Genomic DNA, 19,339 nt, shown 5'->3' with positions numbered 1-19,339 from the left:
TAACTTTATTTGAGTCCAAAACAATAAATGTTAATGGGTCATAATAGGGGTCAAAGTAAAAGAAATGACCACTTTTTTTTGCTCAATATACACCTCCAAACACCCAGGCAACACCGGGCTAAAATGCTAGTCTTTAATATTTGTTAGGAAACAAATGGTGAAAATTATTTTGTTTAAAGAATTAATTTTATCTATTTTGAAATAAGTATTCTATGCATATATACACAAATCAAATAGTTTTTTTTTTACATAGGCATCACCACTTATCAAGGTGCAGAGGCAACTCGAGGATAAAGGTTAAAGAGTGTACAGTAGTCAATTAAATGAATTAGATATGCAGGTTGAATTCCTTTGTGAAAACAGCAAAAGAAAAAATAGGTTATTGGGAAATCAGAATGTCGGAAACGTGCAGGTCGTGCATGTTGATGGCATGTGAATTGTGGTCACGTGACCGGACATGCATGGATTTCTCAATATAGGAAGTGAGAGTTAGTTAGTTAGTGAGAAACTCAGAGGGAGTTTGAGATCGACAGACGATAGTCTGGGTCCAGACACGGGTTTCAATCGTCTAGAAGCGAAACGGTCACTTTGAAACTTAATATGTGAACCTTTGAATTCCTGAACGCAAAGCCACCAACTGGTTCAAGTGGAAGAATAAATGTTCAACGTGTTTTTATAAATGCCGTCTCCTGTGTCCATCATTACATGAAAAAGGTATTGTCTATTTTATGTGTATAAACTATTTGAAATTCATCATCTAAAAAATATATGTGTTAGAAAGTAAATGTGTCTATTTATGTTATACAAACACTCCCGTTCATACAAACTGTCAAAGCATAAATGCCAACCTGTCAATCCATCGGCATAAATGCTAACCTCTCAATTACCGGTCTGTCTATCTAGAAATGAAAACACTTTCTCAAAGTTTATTTATATGTACACTCTCTCTTTATATCTACTGTTTCATCCCTCTCTTTTCGATTGACTAGCCTTAATTTAAACCTTTGTAAGTTGTAGACATTTATGCTGACGACACTACCATTTATGGTAGCACATCTAAGACAGTAAACGACCAAGTTCTCTCCAATTCTCTCTCCTCTGATCTTGAGCACGTAGTACAATGGGGAAAGAAGTGGCTGGTTACTTTTAATGCATCTAAAACCAAGCTTCTCTCTTTACATCATCAACATTCTAATCCACATTTGTCATCAATTGAAATGAATGGCTCTCGTCTTCAGGAGGCCTCAAGTTTTGACAAGCTTCTGGGCTTGACCATTACTCCTGATCTTAAATGGAACACGTATATCAAATCTGTTGCCAAGGCCGCTGGAAAAATGGTGGGATCTTTCTATCGATCCAGTAGATATCTCACTCACTGCTGATGCTATTCTCTACCTATATAAGAGCCAGGTACGTCCAAGGATGGAATACTGTTGCCACATCTGGGCAGGAGCTGCTAGAAAGGACTTGTCCTGCCTTGATAGAGTTCAAAATAGACTTCGTAGCCTCGTAGGAGATGTCCTTTTCTCCTCCTTGCAACCTCTATCTCACAGAAGAGATGTTGCGAGTTTGTCTCTGATGTATCGTTATTTTCATGGTAAGTGTTCAACTGAGCTTCAATCTATGGTCCCCCCTCGCCAAACTTTCACAAGAAACACTCGTCTAGCTGTAAACACTATCAATAATTTCCCCCACTCTTTATCTGTGCCTAAACCTAAACGTAGATTCCATGAACAAAGCTTCTTTCTTAGAACTGCACGCCTGTGGAATTGTCTTCCGTTTTCCTGCTTTCCGGCTGACTACAATATGGTTGTGTTCAAGTCTAAAGTAAATAAGTTCTTGATGAGCCGTTCCATATAAGTTATTAAATTTACCAAATTTTCATTACTAATGATTACTATATTGACCAATTTCTACTGTACACTCTTTAACCCTTATCCTTGAGTGGCCTCTGGGCCTTGATAATGTAGTGATGCCTATGTAAAAAAAAAAAAAAAAAAAAAAAAAACTTCCGGTTTTGTGATGGATTCAACAGCAAATGCATCGCTTTTTTTTTTTTTTTCCCCCCACATTCTTTTCCTCCTTTGCGGTATGGATTTGAGCCTGCCTGCCTACTACCACTTTTTTTTTTTCTTGCTTAACACACACCTCCAAACACCCAGGCAACGCCAGGCACCCAAGCTAGTTTTAATATACAGGACAGCTAATCTTGGGTATCTTCTCTTGCTCAGATATACTGATTCTGTAGTATCTTTTAAAATTAGGTATCTTAAATTACTCTTTTCATTATATCAAAATAGTTTTAATGTAAGCACAAGGATCATTGCAAAATATGAACAATATCAAATTTATTTTGGTAGCTCAATAATTAGCTACTGAATTACAACTGTAAAGATTTTTTAGGAATTAGAAAATGTACTATATTCTGTGCTATTGGTCAAAAGGCAAAATTTCACAATGTATAATTTAAAAATGCAGATTTTGAATAAATAATAAATTCTTACAAACGGGATGCTATCGTGTCGTAAATGACAATGGAAATAATAATTATTAGATCAAGCTTGCCTAAATATTGTTGCCCAAAACATCCAAAAAATGAATTTTAAAGGAATTTAGGTTGATAGAAGGCAGAACAATGTCTCCATCCATATCTCACAACATGATAAGACACATGAACTCTTCTAAGACAATTACACTTATCTTTAATAATACCCTGCAACCTCTCTCCCACAGAAGGGACGTTGCAAACCTGTCCTTGTTTTATCGTTATTTCCATGGCAGATGCTCGTCTGAGCTCCAATCTCTGGCCCTCCCTCGCCAATCTTTCACGAAAAACACCCGTCTAGCTGAAACTACTGTCATTAATTTTCCCCACTCTTTATCTGTGCCTAAATCCAAACGTAGATTCCATGAGCAAAGCTTCTTTCTTAGAAGTGCACGACTGTGAAACTCTCTTCCGGTTGCCTGTTTCCCCACTCAACTACAACTTGGATGTCTTCAAGTCCAACATAAACAAATTCCTGATGAACCACCCCCTTAAGTAAGACACTCTATCAAATCTCCAATACTAATGATTACTACGATACTTTCTCATTGATTACTGTACACGCAATAACCCTTATCCTCGAGTGGCTTCCGGGCCTTGATAAGTGGTAACCTTCATGTAAAAGGGTTTCGCGTACATTAACTAAAGTCAAATTATGCAAATGAAAGTTAGAGACTAAAATGATTTTATTGTATCCCGGACAACGCCGGCTAGTTACAGCTAGTAGATATATATGTATTTCTGGGTTTGTATTACTGTACACATAGATTCGAAAAAGTTGTCAAAAAACAAATTTATAACAAATAAATGTTATCAAAGGCAAGATAAGTTATTTTTCTACCTAACTGGATAATTTTCTAGTGTTTTTATTTAATGTAACATGTTTATTCGGCTTGAAAAACATACAGTCTTTAAAATGGCGCCCGACTCTCTCTTTGCCACAGTAAGTTTGGGAAAAGAAGTTGAAAATAAAAAACTAGACAAAATACTGTTAGAAACTCGCTCAATATATGTTACCGTAACATAGGCTGACATATATTCGGTGGGTTTTTAACGGTATATTATATAGTTTTTTATTTTTAATTCCTTTTCCTAAACTTACTGTGTCAAAATTAAATTTTCCAATACATCAGTAAATAGTTTTTCGAGCTGAATAAACATGTTACATTAAATAAAAACACTAAAAACATATCCATTTAGGTAGAAAAGTAACTTTATCTTGCCTTTGATAACATTTATTTGTTATATATTTGTTTTTTTGACAACTTTTTCGAATCTATGTGTACAGTAATACAAACCCAATAAAAACACTAAAAATTATCCAGTTAGGTAGAAAAGTAACTTATCTTGCCTTTGGTAACATTACGAATTATTAAAGTTTCAAAATATTTAAAAAAATATTGTACTTTAAGGTGTACGCTTTCTTTTATTACGCACGGCAAAGCCTTACGCTTTTTCTCTTTGAATTTTTTTTTATTTAATTTGATTTATAAATCTAAAATATGGAAACTGATATTTTTGACTACGTGTTAATAATTGTAGGAATGAAGGAAAAGAATTGGAATTTATATTTAACTAGCGAGGGGTACCTGGCGTTGCCCGGGTGTTTGTAGGTGTGTGTGAAAAAAACAGGTGCCCATGAAAAAAAAACCGAAGCTTTTACGACGCGCAGTTGGAAAATAGTAAAGTGTAAAAAAAAACAAAAAAAAACACGTGCTCGTTTTTGACTGACGTGACGGCGATAGGTATTCAGCAGTCAGCATTTTGTGCAGGACAGTTTTTAATGAGGTCAATAAATCGGTTTGTTTGTTTTCAAAAACCCGCTCCCTCGTCTGATATGACGAAGTCGACAAACGTTCACTGTTTCGCTTTTTGTTTATACCGAAAACCGAATGTAACGCGTGCCGATGCGGGAAATGTGGAATAATTAACGTTTTAAAGTCAATAAAATTAAATAGACAGGCGAGCTCCGTGGTTAAGTGTGAGATATTACAATTTATAGATGATATAAAACGTTTTAAGAAGTTGCGGAGCGAGCGCTACTCTGAAAGAAGCCTTTTGTGGACATTGAGGAAAAGCGTACATACATACACACATACATTTTCGCTTTTATATATATAGATTTTGTGTTTCATTCAGATTTTATTTTGTTTTATTCTGTTTGTTTTTCTCTTAAGACAATAATACACTTTCTAAAACTTGCAAGTGTTACCGTGACATAGGCTGACATATATTCAGTGGGGTTTTAACAGTATTTTGTATAGTTTTTTATTTTTAACTCATTTTCCCAAACTTACCGTGTCAAAGAAAGAGTTGGGCGCCATTTTTAATTTTCCAATACATCGGTAAACACTGTATGTTTTTCGAGCTGAATAAAGAAGTGTAAGCCATGTTTAGTTCCAGAACTGTTTCAGATGGTTCGTTGTTCTAAACAAGTTTTGAGAGGTGACTGGTTTGCAGTAGACAGAACAGTTTCCGATGGTTCGCTGTTACACACAAGTCCTCAGAGATGACTTGTTTGCAGTAGACAGTTCCACAGAGCAAAATATTCTTACTGTGTCGAGACGGAAAAAAAACATGTGAAATTGTTACGGAAAAAGTTTAATATTTATGGAGCAATTCTGGTTTCTGATTGGTTGGTAGCAGAACGTGAATTAATTCAATTCGTCAGTTCCTAGCACTAGCAGCATTGTTTATAAATAGAATCGTCCAACTGTGTGGGATCATACCCCATTATATGTCCAAAATATTGCAACATGTTACATTGAATAAAAACACTAAAAACATATCCAGTTAGGTAGAAAAGTAACTTATCTTGTCTTTGATAACATTTATTTGTTATATATTTGTTTTGTAACAACTTTTTCAAATCTATGTGTATAGTAATACAAACCCCTTTGTTTTGTTTTTCTGTTACATAAATATGAATTATAAAAATATATACTTTGTTCATTTACTTTATTTAATTAAGTGTTTATGTCAAATTCATTCAATATAATTTTCTGAACAAAATAACACATGATTTGACTGTGTAAAATACTGACGTGACCCTCATAAAGTTGTCGAACTTCTTTTCGACTTTGCCAGGTGTAAATGCAAAACGAAAAAAGGTTATATTGTACGTATCCGTTCTGAACTGAAGATCCCAGAAAAAAAATTTCACTTAATTTGATTGAGTTTTTTCTTTTTTTTTTTTTTTTTTTTTTTTTTTTTTTTTTACAGTGGAAAAACATGTTTTTATGACAGCACGTTGAAGGCAGACACTTGGATAATTTTGAGTTCATTTCTTTTGATTTTTTTTTTTTTTTTTCCAGACTTACGACGCCAAGCACGACAGCTTGAAAATGAGATTGACCTAAAATTAGTTTCGTTTAGTAAACTCGGAAACAGCTATACAAGCCAACACGAATATGCCAGGTAAGTTTTCCTCCTCTCTCTTCGTACACGCCCTTCCCGCATTGTCCGCCAACCTTCTCTCGTATCAATACAGTGTTACATCCCTGTTTGTTTTATGAGTATTCGTATGGAATGTGCTCCGATGAACTTAATGCACTTGTATTCCTTCAATGAAAATACCTCAAACCTACCCAATCAGCAGCAAAATCTCACTCCTTCACTGTAAAGCTGCTTAGATGTTGGGAGATTTCCTACTGTAATATAAGCTTCTTTCACTCGGACCACTTGCCTTTTCCCCAACCGTACCAACATGCAGTAAGTTAAATGTAATGTGAACAAACATTTTGCTGCACAATTCCCCACTCATGTTGCTCCCATCAACTAAAACATGAAAATAATACTCAAAATGAGAGCAGTAATCTAAAGAATCCAATAAGTCGATCCCCCATATTGGAACCACTTGACAAGAACACGGATGCTCAAACGGTAGCGACTTAGGCTTAGACATACATACGTACAAACAGACAGGTGAGATTTATATTATAAACTAGCGAGGGGGGTACCCGGCGTTGCCCGGGTGTTTTTCGGGGCATGTGAAAAAAACCCGAAAATGTGAAAAAAAAAAACAGGTGCCCGTGAAAAAAAACGAAGCCTTCACGACGCGCAGTTGGAAAATAGTAAAGTGTTAAAAAAAACAGGTGAGCGTTTTTGATTGACGTGACGGCGATAGGTATTCAGCAGTAAGCATTTTGTGCGGGACAGTTTTGAATGAGGTGAATAAATCGGCTTGTTTGTTTTTAAAAACCCGCTCCCTGTTTATTAGGAGGAGCGAAATGAAAGCTACAGTCTGATATGACAAAGTCGACATTGAACAGACGTTACTTAGCTCTCTTGAGACAACTGGCTTTCGGCCTGTGATTAGAGTCGAGTTTCGCTTTTTTTTATACCGAAAACCGAATGTAACGCGTGCCGATGCGGGAAATGTGGAATAATTAACGTTTGAAAGTCAATAAAATTAAATAGACAGGCGAGCTCCGTAGGTAACTCTGAGATATTACAATTTATAGATGATATAAAAAGTTTTAAGAAGTTGTGAAGCGAGCGAGCGCTTCTCTGAAAGAAGCCTTTTGTGGACATCGAAGAAAAGCGTACATACATACATTTTCGCTTTTATATATATAGATAATCAGAAAAGGGCTAATATCCAGCCAAATTAAAAAAAAAAATATATATATATATATATATATATATATATATATATATATATATATATATATATATTAAAAAAATTTTCTTCACAATCTTTGGATTCGGCATTAAATAACCTGAAAAGGGTTGATATGCCGTAAAACAAAAACAACCAACCGTAATAATAAATGTGAAATATGCATGAATTAAAATATCATATTTAAGCGTATTTTACAACCTGTAACGCTGGTCGGCTTGCTAGTATGAATATAAAATAAATATATTTGCTATTAATAAAATATCAAAATATAAGTGATTGACTTTCAAAACAGACTACAGATGTGCGAGTTTCAAATTCATGAACGTGTTGCGAAAAGAATTAAAAATTTTCTTATTTTTAGATTTTGGAAGATGCAAACGGTAACGACTTGGGCTGAGGCACTACATGTTTTGGATTCAATTCTAGCTGATGATACTAAACTTTTTAAACAACCACTACATATTAGGTACAATATAATAATCAAAAGAGAATTGGCTCTGTAATAATAAATACAAAATTTGCATGAATTAAAATATCATATTTAAGCGTACTTTACAACCTGATACCGCTGGTCGGCTTGCTAGCATAAATATAAAATAACTCAAAATTATAAATATATTTGCTATTAATAAAATATTAAAATAAGCGATTGACTTTCAAAACGGACTACAGGTGTGCGAGTTTCAAATTCATGAACGTGTCGCGAAAAGAATTTAAAATTTCCTCATTTTTAGATTTTGGAAGATGCAAATTATAGAAAAGTTCTTTTTTACGTAAAGGATTTTTCATTTATCACGTGAGTATACCATGTTGATTTATTTGTCGTCTGAAGAGTCGAACTTTAAAATGGTACCGGTCTCGTGAAAATCCATCGCCTCTGTCGAAAGTTTGAGACATACATTTAAACAGACAGGTGAGATTTTGTCCTGGATATGACCTTAAACTATATCCGATGGTGAGGCCCCAGCTTGCGGGCCTTGGGGAGTGTGGAGCCACCCTTTAATTGTCATTGCTCCCAGGTCCACTCTGATCCGGAGTGGTAGTATCTGTTAGGGTCCCAACTATGGAATAAATAGAATCTGACTTAAAAAACAAATATACTCCATTAAAAATTGTTCCTCAAAATCACTAGATTCGGCATTAAATAACCTGAAAAAGGTTGATATGCCGTAAAACAAAAACACCAAAACAGGTGAGATTTATATTATAAATAATCGGAAAAGGGCTAATATCCAGCCAGATTAAAAAAAAAAAATTAAAAAAAAAAAAAAGGCCAAACAGACCAAACTGCTTAAAAAAGGCTAAATTCGTGAAATTTGGCCTAAAAATTGTCGAGTGGTTCTAAAATGGGTCTGAACACCCTAATAAATATATGGTCAAAGTTCTCCGTTATACCAACTGAAGGTACCTCACAATTTTTCAATATAATAACAACTTTTATAGGTTTTCAGGTATGCTGAAAACGAATATCGCAAAGAAAATTAACGCAGACAAATAGTTTTTGAGATATAAATACCTTTATTTTGTAATGTAAATTACGGCCATGTTGTAACAGACAGTTTTTTTTTCCCAGCGCAATATTATAAGAACATTGGTATTTTTTTTTTTTTTAAAGTTTCGTCTTTTTTCAAGATTTTCCAGCATATACTACAGACCACTAAATCTTACCCTAAACCGAGGTACTGTTGAAATCACAGCTACGCTGGGTCGGGCATGTCTCCAAAATGGAAGATCATCGCCTGGCCAAGATAATCCTATATGGCGAACTCTCTACTGGCCGTCATGACAGAGGGGCACCGAAAAAGATATAAAGACTCTCTGCAGAAGTCCCTCAGTGACTGCCAAATTGACCACCACCAGTGGTCTACTCTTGCTGCTGACCGTGATACCTGGCGACATACTATCCACTAGGCTGTCACCTCCTTCGAGATATCCTGCACAGAGAATCTGCGGGAGAAGCGCTGCAGGAGAAAGATTCGAAAAGCCTCAGCAGCCACACCTGACACGACTTTTGACTGCAGCAGCTGCGGCAAAACATGCTTGTCCCGTATCAGGCTCATCAGCGTGCCTGCAGTCGACGTGGACAACCCCTCTAGAAGTGTAAGCCATGTTTAGTTTCAGATGGTTTGTTGTTCTAAACAAGTTTTGAGAGGTGACTGGTTTGCAGTAGACAGAACAGTTTCTGATGGTTCGTTGTTCTAAACAAGTTTGGAGAGGTGACTGGTTTGCAGTAGACAGAACAGTTTCTGATGGTTCGTTGTTCTAAACAAGTTTTGAGAGGTGACTGGTTTGCAGTAGACAGAACAGTTTCTGATGGTTCGTTGTTCTAAACAAGTTTTGAGAGGTGACTGGTTTGCAGTAGACAGAACAGTTTCTGATGGTTCGTTGTTCTAAACAAGTTTTGAGAGGTGAATGGTTTGCAGTAGACAGAACAGTTTCTGATGGTTCGTTGTTCTAAACGAGTTTGGAGAGGTGACTGGTTTGCAGTAGACAGAACAGTTTCTGATGGTTCGTTGTTCTAAACAAGTTTGGAGAGGTGACTGGTTTGCAGTAGACAGAACAGTTTCTGATGGTTCGTTGTTCTAAACAAGTTTTGAGAGGTGACTGGTTTGCAGTAGACAGAACAGTTTCTGATGGTTCGTTGTTCTAAACGAGTTTTGAGAGGTGACTGGTTTGCAGTAGACAGAACAGTTTCTGATGGTTCGTTGTTCTAAACGAGTTTTGAGAGGTGACTGGTTTGCAGTAGACAGAACAGTTTCTGATGGTTCGTTGTTCTAAACAAGTTTTGAGAGGTGACTGGTTTGCAGTAGACAGAACAGTTTCTGATGGTTCGTTGTTCTAAACAAGTTTGGAGAGGTGACTTGTTTGCAGTAGACAGAACAGTTTCTGATGGTTCGTTGTTCTAAACAAGTTTTGAGAGGTGACTGGTTTGCAGTAGACAGAACAGTTTCTGATGGTTCGTTGTTCTAAACAAGTTTTGAGAGGTGACTAGAGGTGACTTGTTTGCAGTAGACAGTTCCACAGAGCAAAATATTCTTACGGTGTTGAGATGGAAAAAAACATGTGAAATTGCTCCAAGAAAGGTTTGATATTTATGAAGCAATTCTGCTTTCTGATTGGTTGATAGCAGAACGTGAATTAATTTGATTCATCAGTTCCTAGCAGCATTGTTTACAAATAGAATCGTCCGACTGTGTGGGATCAAACCCCATTACAAGTCCAAAATATTGTAACAACTCTCTTCATAGAATCTTCTTTTGCGAAGTATACCCTAGATTATAGAACACGTTGGTATTTTTTTAAAGTTTCATCTTTTCCAGATTTCCAACAAATACTACAGACCCTTAAATCTAACCCTAACCCTAACCGGGATACTACTTCTATATGTGTCCGCGCTTGTTTGTTAAATTCCGACATTGTGTCGATATAGTTGTATTCACATTGGACACAGGACATTTTTTTTTTATTAATTATCTTGATTTGAAATTTTCTTGAATTTGGAATTTTCTTGAAATTTCCTTGAATTTGAATTCTTGAAAATAATTTTTAATGGTGGAATTAGCTTGAAATGATGTTGAATAAAACAGTTTGTCTGCGTATGCTCACTGAACCATTTCATTGAAACAACAAAGATGGCGGACAATTCAAGCTACTAGAAATCATGTTGCATAATACAGGTATTTATATCTCCAAAACTATTTGTCTGCGCTAATTTTCCCTGTGATATTCGTTTTCAGCATACCCAAAAACCTTAAGAAGTTGTCATTTTTTTAGAAAATGTTGAGGTGTCTCCAGTTGACATAACAAAGCACATTAACCCTTGCTTCTTTGCCACTTTTTCGGTTTGTTGGCTGTAGTAATAAATGCTCAAATAATTCAGTGTGAATTTATTTATCAAAGTTTCGTTTCGCACACTCACATACGCACGCGCGCTAATTATGGGGAAAGAAGAACCCCAGCAAAATGCTCGATTATAAAAGGAATAATGTTTCGGCCAATGTGACCTGGTTGCCCCATTGAAGACTTTAACTATTCGTCTGTACTAATTTGTGATATTCGTTTTTAGCATACCTGAAAACCTTTAAAAAAAATCGTTGTTTTATTAAAAAATGTCGAGACATCTTCAGTTGACATAACGGAGCACTTTCATCGTAAATAGATTTACTATATTTCACTATAAATAGATTTTTTTTTTTTTTTTTTTTTTTTTTAAGATGAAAATGACCAAAAAATATAGAGAGGAAGAAGGTACCGCTTGTGCACGTGAACCGAATAACCAATCTTCATCTCAAAACATTCAGAAACGTAATACGCCATCTCTTCTTTTTAATTTGGCTCCCGGTGACATCCCTCTATTCTAGCTCCAGTTTATACCTCCCCACTGGAGCTATACGCTCCCCTTTTTGTATATGACATGTTGAAAAATATTTTTACTAATTTCTTTTGTGTCTTCCTTATTTCAGCACTTCTCCTTATCATAGATATTTTCAGCAGAAGGCAGACAGGTACTGGATTATCTCCCCCTTTTTTGTGTGTGTGTGTGTGTGTGCCTAGGGGGCGCCTTTCTTTCTCCTTTCTCTCTTTGCTTATGCTGTGTTATTATGTTTGATATTAATATCCTAATTTTTTTTTTTTATAACCCATTTAGTTTTTACATGCCGCAACATCTCTAATTCGATACGGACTAAACACAATGAGGGTTGAGGACATGTGTTGCATGAAGAGAAATGATATGGGAATGAGATGATGAGTCTTAAATATGTATTTACTTCTGATGACCCCAGAGGAAGAAGAGCAGACTTCGATACATGGCCGCGTTAAAAAATGTTCTTGGGTTGGTCGATGTAGAACAGCTGAGAGGTTTTTTTTTTTTTACACGGTGGTCACCACTTATCAAGGCTCGGAAGCCACTCAGGGATAAGGGTTATTGCAAGTACAGTACGTTAGTGTGGAGATTTGATGAAGTGTTTACTTAAGGGGGCGGTTCATCAGGAATTTGTTAACGTTGGACTTGAACACATCCAAGTTGTAGTCAGGTGGGAAGCAGGCAGACGGAGCAGAGTTCCACAGGCGTGCAGTTCTAAGAAAGAAGCTTTGTTCATGGAATCCACATTTTGATTTAGGCACAGATAAAGAGTGGGGGAAATTTTTCACAGTGGATTCAGCTAGACGGGTGTTTTTCGTGAAAGATTGGCGAAGGGGGGGGGGACCAGAGATTGTAGCTCAGACAAGCATTTGCCATGGAAATAACGATAAAACAAAGACAGGCTCGCAACATCTCTTCTGTGGGAGAGAGGTTGCAGGGTAGAGAAAAGGGCATCCCCCACTAAGCCACGAAGTCTATTTTGTACATGGCAAGTGCTCGTCTGAGCTCCAATCTCTGGTCCCCCCTCGTAAATCTTTCACGAAAAACACCCGTCTAGCTGAAACCATTGTCAAAAATTTTACCCATTCTTTATCTGTGCCAAAATGAAAACATAGATTCCATGAACAAAGCTTCTTTCTTAGAAGTGCACGCCTGTGGAACTCTCTTCTGTTTGCCTGTTTCCCACCTGACTACAACTTGGATGTCTTCAAGTCCAACTTAAATTTCTGATGAACCGCCCCCTTAAGTAAGACACTTTATCAAATCTCCATTATTAACGATTACTACGATATTGCCCCATTGATTACTGTACATGCAATAGCCCTCATCCCCAAGTGGCTTCCGGGCCTTGATAAGTGGTAAAAAAAAAGTGGGATTTTGCTGCTTGTTGAGTTAGTTGGGAATATGTACATTGAGGGGGGCACAAGTGCTATAATAAGTACAGGGATGCAACATTGCGGTGATGAGACAGGGGTTGGAGCTTGGCTGATAGTGCGGGGACCTATTAGATTAGAATTTTTTTTTTAACCCTGTATAAAAGGGAAAAACTAGTGTCGGATGCGACAACAGTACTCCATGCATGGATGAATGGTGACTTAGTAGAGATAAAGGATGCTCTCGGGTGTGAGTAATTTTCTAACATGATAGAGGGAAGCTGCCTTTTTTTTGCAGCAGCCTTGACAATGCCTTCAATGTACGAGGTGCCTTAAATAAGTTTCCAGATTTTTTTCTGTATAGGCATTTAAAATTGCTGTGGGCGCTTGAAAATTCGGTATGTTATTGCTATACATCTTATGCGATGTACTGACCAATTTTTATGATTTCAGGAATCAGACCTATACTGCGCAAGCACCTTCAAATTGTCGAATTGAATCTATACTGCACAAGAACCTTCAAAATTGTCAAGTCGGATCTATACTGCACAAGCATGACCTGGGATTGGATAACATAGGTGTATATGTACTAGCAGAATACCCGGCATGGCCTATGATTGGATATAATAGGTGTATATGTACTAGCAGAATATCCGGCGTCACCTGGGATTGTATGACATAGGTTGATATGTACTAGCAGAATACCCAGCGTCGCTCCGGATTGTATAGCATAGGTGGATATATGTACTAGCAGATTTCCCGGCATGGCCCGGGATTGGACAAAATTCATGAAATGTTTCCTAGCAGAACACTCGACATTGCCTGGGATCGGAAAAAAATTGGTTGATATATCTACTAGCAGAATAGCCGGCATCGCCCGGGATTGGATGACATAGGTGGATATGTACTAGCAGAATACCCAGCGTCAACTGGGATTGTATGACATAGGTGGATATATGTACTAGCTACAGCAAGGATTGGAATACACCTTACTAAAGCCCGATTGTCACAGCTGGTGAATTTCAAAAATGCAATCTGGACATAAGGACACTTTAAAAGAACGTATGGAATGCTTCAGACTGCTTTTGGACCATCTAGCATCAGTTTTTGAGTGGCATAAGAGATTCAAGGAAGGCAGGGAATCTGAGGGATGATGAGGTGTGGGAGGAGTAAGGAAGTCAGAACACCAGAGTAGATTGGCCAAATAAAGAATTTCATGGATAAGGACTGTCTTGTGTCTGGAGAGACAATAAGTGCACAGTTTGATGTCAGTGTGGGAACTGCGCGCACAAATATTCATGAGAAACTGAAAATGAAGAAGATTTGCGCGACTGCACCAGTCCACAATTCCATCCTTGTCACAGACTATTTGACCAAGATCCCTTTAGTTTAGACCTTGCTCCGTGACTTTTGGTTATTCCCTAAGCTTGAGGAAAATCTTAGAGGCTGTCGTTATGAAACAATTGACGAGATGAAAGAGGCTGTGACGAGGGTCATTTATACGCTCATACAAGAGGATTCCCATGGGGCCTTCCAGAAGTTGTTGGCATGGTACAAGTGCATTGCAGCCGGAGGAGATTACTTCAAAGTAGCTTAGTCTTAGTAGTATAAAGTCAGTGTTTAAAGATCATTTCAACATATAGAACGCCAAATAATGCTATTTAAAAAAATTTTTTTTTTTTTTACACAGGAATCCCCACTTATCAAGGCCTGGAGGCCACTCGAGGATAAAGGTTAATGGGTCTACATTAGTCAATGTGATTATAGCGTAGTAAACTAGTAGAAGTGGGAATTTTGTAAATTGGATTACTTAGGGGGAACGGCTCATCAAGAACTTGTTTACATTGGACTTGAAGACAATCATATTGTAGTCAGATGGAAAGCAGGCAATCGGAAGAGAGTTCCATAGGCGAGCAGTTCTAAGAAAGAAGCTTTGTTCATGGAATCTATGTTTAGGTTTAGGCACAGATAAAGAGTGGGGGAAATTAAAAAAAAAAAAAAAAAAAGCTGAGACTTTCCATGTATAATGTTCCTTTTCATTTTCTTATGCTGGTATTAACCCATGATAGGTGATCCTCCCACGAAGACAGCAAAATATATATCGGTTCTTGTTGACGAGTGTTAAAAAGTAGAATCAGGTGATGTGTTGAGGTTGTGCTCCCGTAACTAGACATGAGAATTATTATAATCTTTAGGCTTAACTACTTTACTAGACATAGAATTGAGAGCTGAAAGGGAGAAACAGACCAAATACCAAGGTCTCGTGGATGATATGAAAAGAAACTGGAATCTTAAGGAGATATCAATCATACCAGTTATTATAGGTGCCACAGGGCTGTATTTATTTGCTTCCCCACTGAGCAAATTAGTCACAAGGCCGTTTTTTAATGTGGAAGAGAAGGACAGGGCGAAGGAAAAAGGGGACCAGCTCCCGAGGTGGGAAATGGGAGCTGGATAGTGAGAGCCTGCTGGTCCATATAGGGTTGCCCCTACATGGACCAGATCAATCATACCAGATATTATAGGTGCTAGAGAGATCCACTTAAGGGAACAATGAGGATACTAAAGAGATCTCGGTTGGTTTTAATAAAAAGTTTGGCTGCCCCATACCTAGTGTTACAATCTTCAAAGGAAAAAATCTTTTTGAAAATTGAAATACTATTGATTGGTTAATTTTATTTTATTTCGGACTACTAGTCTCATCTTATCTTTTTTATTTGGTGCACAACGTTTCGGCCAACTTCCTCTGGCCTTCGTCAGGTGGTAACCGCGACGGATAGGAACTTCGAATCTCCTAACTGCATTCTCAGCTATCACTGTCATCCGTAGTTGTTGTCGTCTCACCACATTTTTGACCAATTACCTCTGGCACGCTTTGGGTGGGATTGAAACCGCTATCTTCAGACAATGTTTATCTGGAACCGTAGAGATTCAACGTCTCTATCAACTGCGCCACGGGCCCCCGAATAAAAAAGATAAGATGAGACTAGTAGTCCGAAATAAAATAAAATTAACATACAATGCTCATCTAAATAATAAAAAAATTCCAATAAGGAATAATATATATATATACTATTGATTGGTTTCCTCTCAAACCCCTCCTTTGGTTTGTGAAGAAGAGAGCATCTCTCTTTCTTTCTTTCTCACCCTGTTTTTTTTTTTCCTGTGCGCGTTGGGTTAGGGTTAGGGTTGTGTGTGCTATTAGCTTCTAATGTTTATAAATATAGATTTTGGGTGCTAGTGTACAAAAGGGGTCCCAAATTAATGGCATCAGAAAATTTAGATCACATGATGGTGTAACATCAAATGATGTAGCCTCCTCTTTTTTTCATCCATTTGGTCTTTCAATCACAGCCCCCTCTCCGGTCAAAAGATCAAGTTGTTTCATTTTAGAAACAAAACCATACTTTTTCTGTTTTTTTATTGTTTTTTTTTTTTTTTATCGATCTTGAAAGTCGGAGGAAAATAAACTAAAAAAAAAAATAAATATTTTTTATTAAAGATATTTTTTTCATTGTTCATTAATAAAAAAAATAGTTGAACAGAAATAAACTAAAAAATAAAAAGAAACAATAAAAAAGGGGGCAAGCAGTTTTTTTTTATTAAAAATATTTTTTTCATTGTTCATTAATAAAAAAAAAAAATAGTTGAACAGAAATAAACTAAAAAAAAAATTGACAAAAAACAAAGAATCTTTAAAAAGAAGTTCAAATAATCTTTTAAACAATGAAAAAATATTTTTAAAAAAAGGTTAAACAGAAATAAATTATAAAAAAGACAAAAAAGATCAGTTCGAAGAATCTTTTTAAAAAAAAGTTCAAATCTTTTAAACATATTTTTAAAAAAAGGTTAAACAGAAATAAATTATAAAAAAAGGACAAAAAAGATCAGTTCGAAGAATCTTTTTAAAAAAAAGTTCAAATCTTTTAAACATATTTTTAAAAAAAGGTTAAACAGAAATAAATTATAAAAAAAGGACAAAAAAGATCAGTTCGAAGAATCTTTTTAAAAAAAAGTTCAAATCTTTTAAACATATTTTTAAAAAAAGGTTAAACAGAAATAAATTATAAAAAAAGGACAAAAAAGATCAGTTCGAAGAATCTTTTTAAAAAAAAGTTCAAATCTTTTAAACATATTTTTAAAAAAAGGTTAAACAGAAATAAATTATAAAAAAAGGACAAAAAAGATCAGTTCGAAGAATCTTTTTAAAAAAAAGTTAAAATCTTTTAAACATATTTTTAAAAAAAGGTTAAACAGAAATAAATTATAAAAAAAGGACAAAAAAGATCAGTTCGAAGAATCTTTTTAAAAAAAAGTTCAAATCTTTTAAACATATTTTTAAAAAAAGGTTAAACAGAAATAAATTATAAAAAAAGGACAAAAAAGATCAGTTCGAAGAATCTTTTTAAAAAAAAGTTCAAATCTTTTAAACATATTTTTAAAAAAAGGTTAAACAGAAATAAATTATAAAAAAAGGACAAAAAAGATCAGTTCGAAGAATCTTTTTAAAAAAAAGTTCAAATCTTTTAAACATATTTTTAAAAAAAGGTTAAACAGAAATAAATTATAAAAAAAGGACAAAAAAGATCAGTTCGAAGAATCTTTTTAAAAAAAAGTTCAAATCTTTTAAACATATTTTTAAAAAAAGGTTAAACAGAAATAAATTATAAAAAAAGGACAAAAAAGATCAGTTCGAAGAATCTTTTTAAAAAAAAGTTCAAATCTTTTAAACATATTTTTAAAAAAAGGTTAAACAGAAATAAATTATAAAAAAAGGACAAAAAAGATCAGTTCGAAGAATCTTTTTAAAAAAAAGTTAAAATCTTTTAAACAAAAAATATTTTTAAAAAAAGGTTAAACAGAAATAAATTATAAAAAAAGGACAAAAAAGATCAGTTCGAAGAATCTTTTTAAAAAAAAGTTCAAATCTTTTAAACATATTTTTAAAAAAAGGTTAAACAGAAATAAATTATAAAAAAAGGACAAAAAAGATCAGTTCGAAGAATCTTTTTAAAAAAAAGTTCAAATCTTTTAAACATATTTTTAAAAAAAGGTTAAACAGAAATAAATTATAAAAAAAGGACAAAAAAGATCAGTTCGAAGAATCTTTTTAAAAAAAAGTTCAAATCTTTTAAACAAAAAATATTTTCATAAAAAAGTACTTTTGAACGGAAATAAACTATAAAAAAGCAGTCTAAAGAATCTTTTTAAAAATGTTTAAATCTTTTTCAAACAATGAAAAAATATTTTTAATAAAAAAAAAAGGTACTGCTAAATGGAAATAAATGAAAAAAAGGATAAAAAATAATAAAAAATCAGCTCAAAGAATATTTTTAACAATGAAAACATGTCTTTAATATGAAAAAGTACATTTGTACGGAAATAAATGAAAAAATAGGATTAAGAAACAATTTAAAGAATCTTTTAAAAGTGTTCAAATAATCTTTTTAAACAATGAAAAAAAAACATCTTTAATAAAAAAGTGCTGTTCAACAAAAATAAATTAAAAAAAAGAATAAAAAATAACAATTTAAAAAATCTTTTAAAAAGGTTCAAATCTTTTAAAATAAATTCAACGAAAATAAATTTAAAAAAAAAATAAATAACAATTTAAAGAATCTTTTAAAAAGGTTCAAATCTTTTAAATTAAATTCAACGAAATAAATAAATTCAACAAAAATAAATTAAAAAAAGGCTAAAAAATAACAATTTAAAGAATCTTTTAAAAAGGTTCAAATCTTTTAAAATAAATTCAACGAAATAAATAAATTCAACAAAAATAAATTAAAAAAAGGCTAAAAAATAACAATTTAAAGCATCTTTTAAAAAGGTTCAAATCTTTTAAAATAAATTCAACGAAATAAATAAATTCAACGAAAATAAATAAAAAAAAGGATAAAAAATAACAATTTAAAGAATCTTTTAAAAGTGTTCAAATAATCTTTTTAAACAATGAAAAAAAAACATCTTTAATAAAAAAGTGCTGTTCAACAAAAATAAATTAAAAAAAAGAATAAAAAATAACAATTTAAAAAATCTTTTAAAAAGGTTCAAATCTTTTAAAATAAATTCAACGAAAATAAATTAAAAAAAAAAAAAAAATAACAATTTAAAGAATCTTTTAAAAAGGTTCAAATCTTTTAAAATAAATTCAACGAAATAAATAAATTCAACGAAAATAAATAAAAAAAAAGGATAAAAAATAACAATTTAAAGAATCTTTTAAAAAGGTTCAAATCTTTTAAAATAAATTCAACGAAATAAATAAATTCAACGAAAATAAATTAAAAAAAAGGATAAAAAATAACAATTTAAAGCATCTTTTAAAAAGGTTCAAATCTTTTAAAATAATAAAAATAATCTTTTTAAACAATGAAAAAAAAACATCTTTAATAAAAAAGTGCTGTTCAACAAAAATAAATTAAAAAAAG

At 33.9% G+C, this 19,339-nt stretch overlaps 1 protein-coding gene across 4 annotated transcripts in view; it reads left to right on the top strand.

Moving 5' to 3' along the window:
• The window catches only part of LOC145270053 (Golgi SNAP receptor complex member 1-like), a 109,722-nt gene that overhangs the window by 31,730 nt on the left and 58,653 nt on the right, over nucleotides 1-19,339 (top strand). For 2 of the 4 annotated variants that reach the window (XM_080125656.1, XM_080125655.1), the window contains 2 exons: nucleotides 5,860-5,962; nucleotides 11,633-11,674. In XM_080125656.1, coding sequence (XP_079981782.1) covers nucleotides 5,860-5,962; nucleotides 11,633-11,674 — 145 coding nt within the window. The remainder of the gene's footprint in view (nucleotides 1-5,859; nucleotides 5,963-11,632; nucleotides 11,675-19,339) is intronic. The other 2 variants (XM_080125658.1, XM_080125657.1) reach the window with 1 other exon arrangement.

The sequence above is a fragment of the Euprymna scolopes genome, chromosome 46, assembly GCF_053919585.1.
Source record: "Euprymna scolopes isolate OS-2025 chromosome 46, ASM5391958v1, whole genome shotgun sequence".
Lineage (NCBI taxonomy): Eukaryota > Metazoa > Mollusca > Cephalopoda > Sepiida > Sepiolidae > Euprymna > Euprymna scolopes.
Note: the sequence above shows the minus strand (reverse complement) of the source record. Positions and strands in the feature narration are given on the sequence as shown.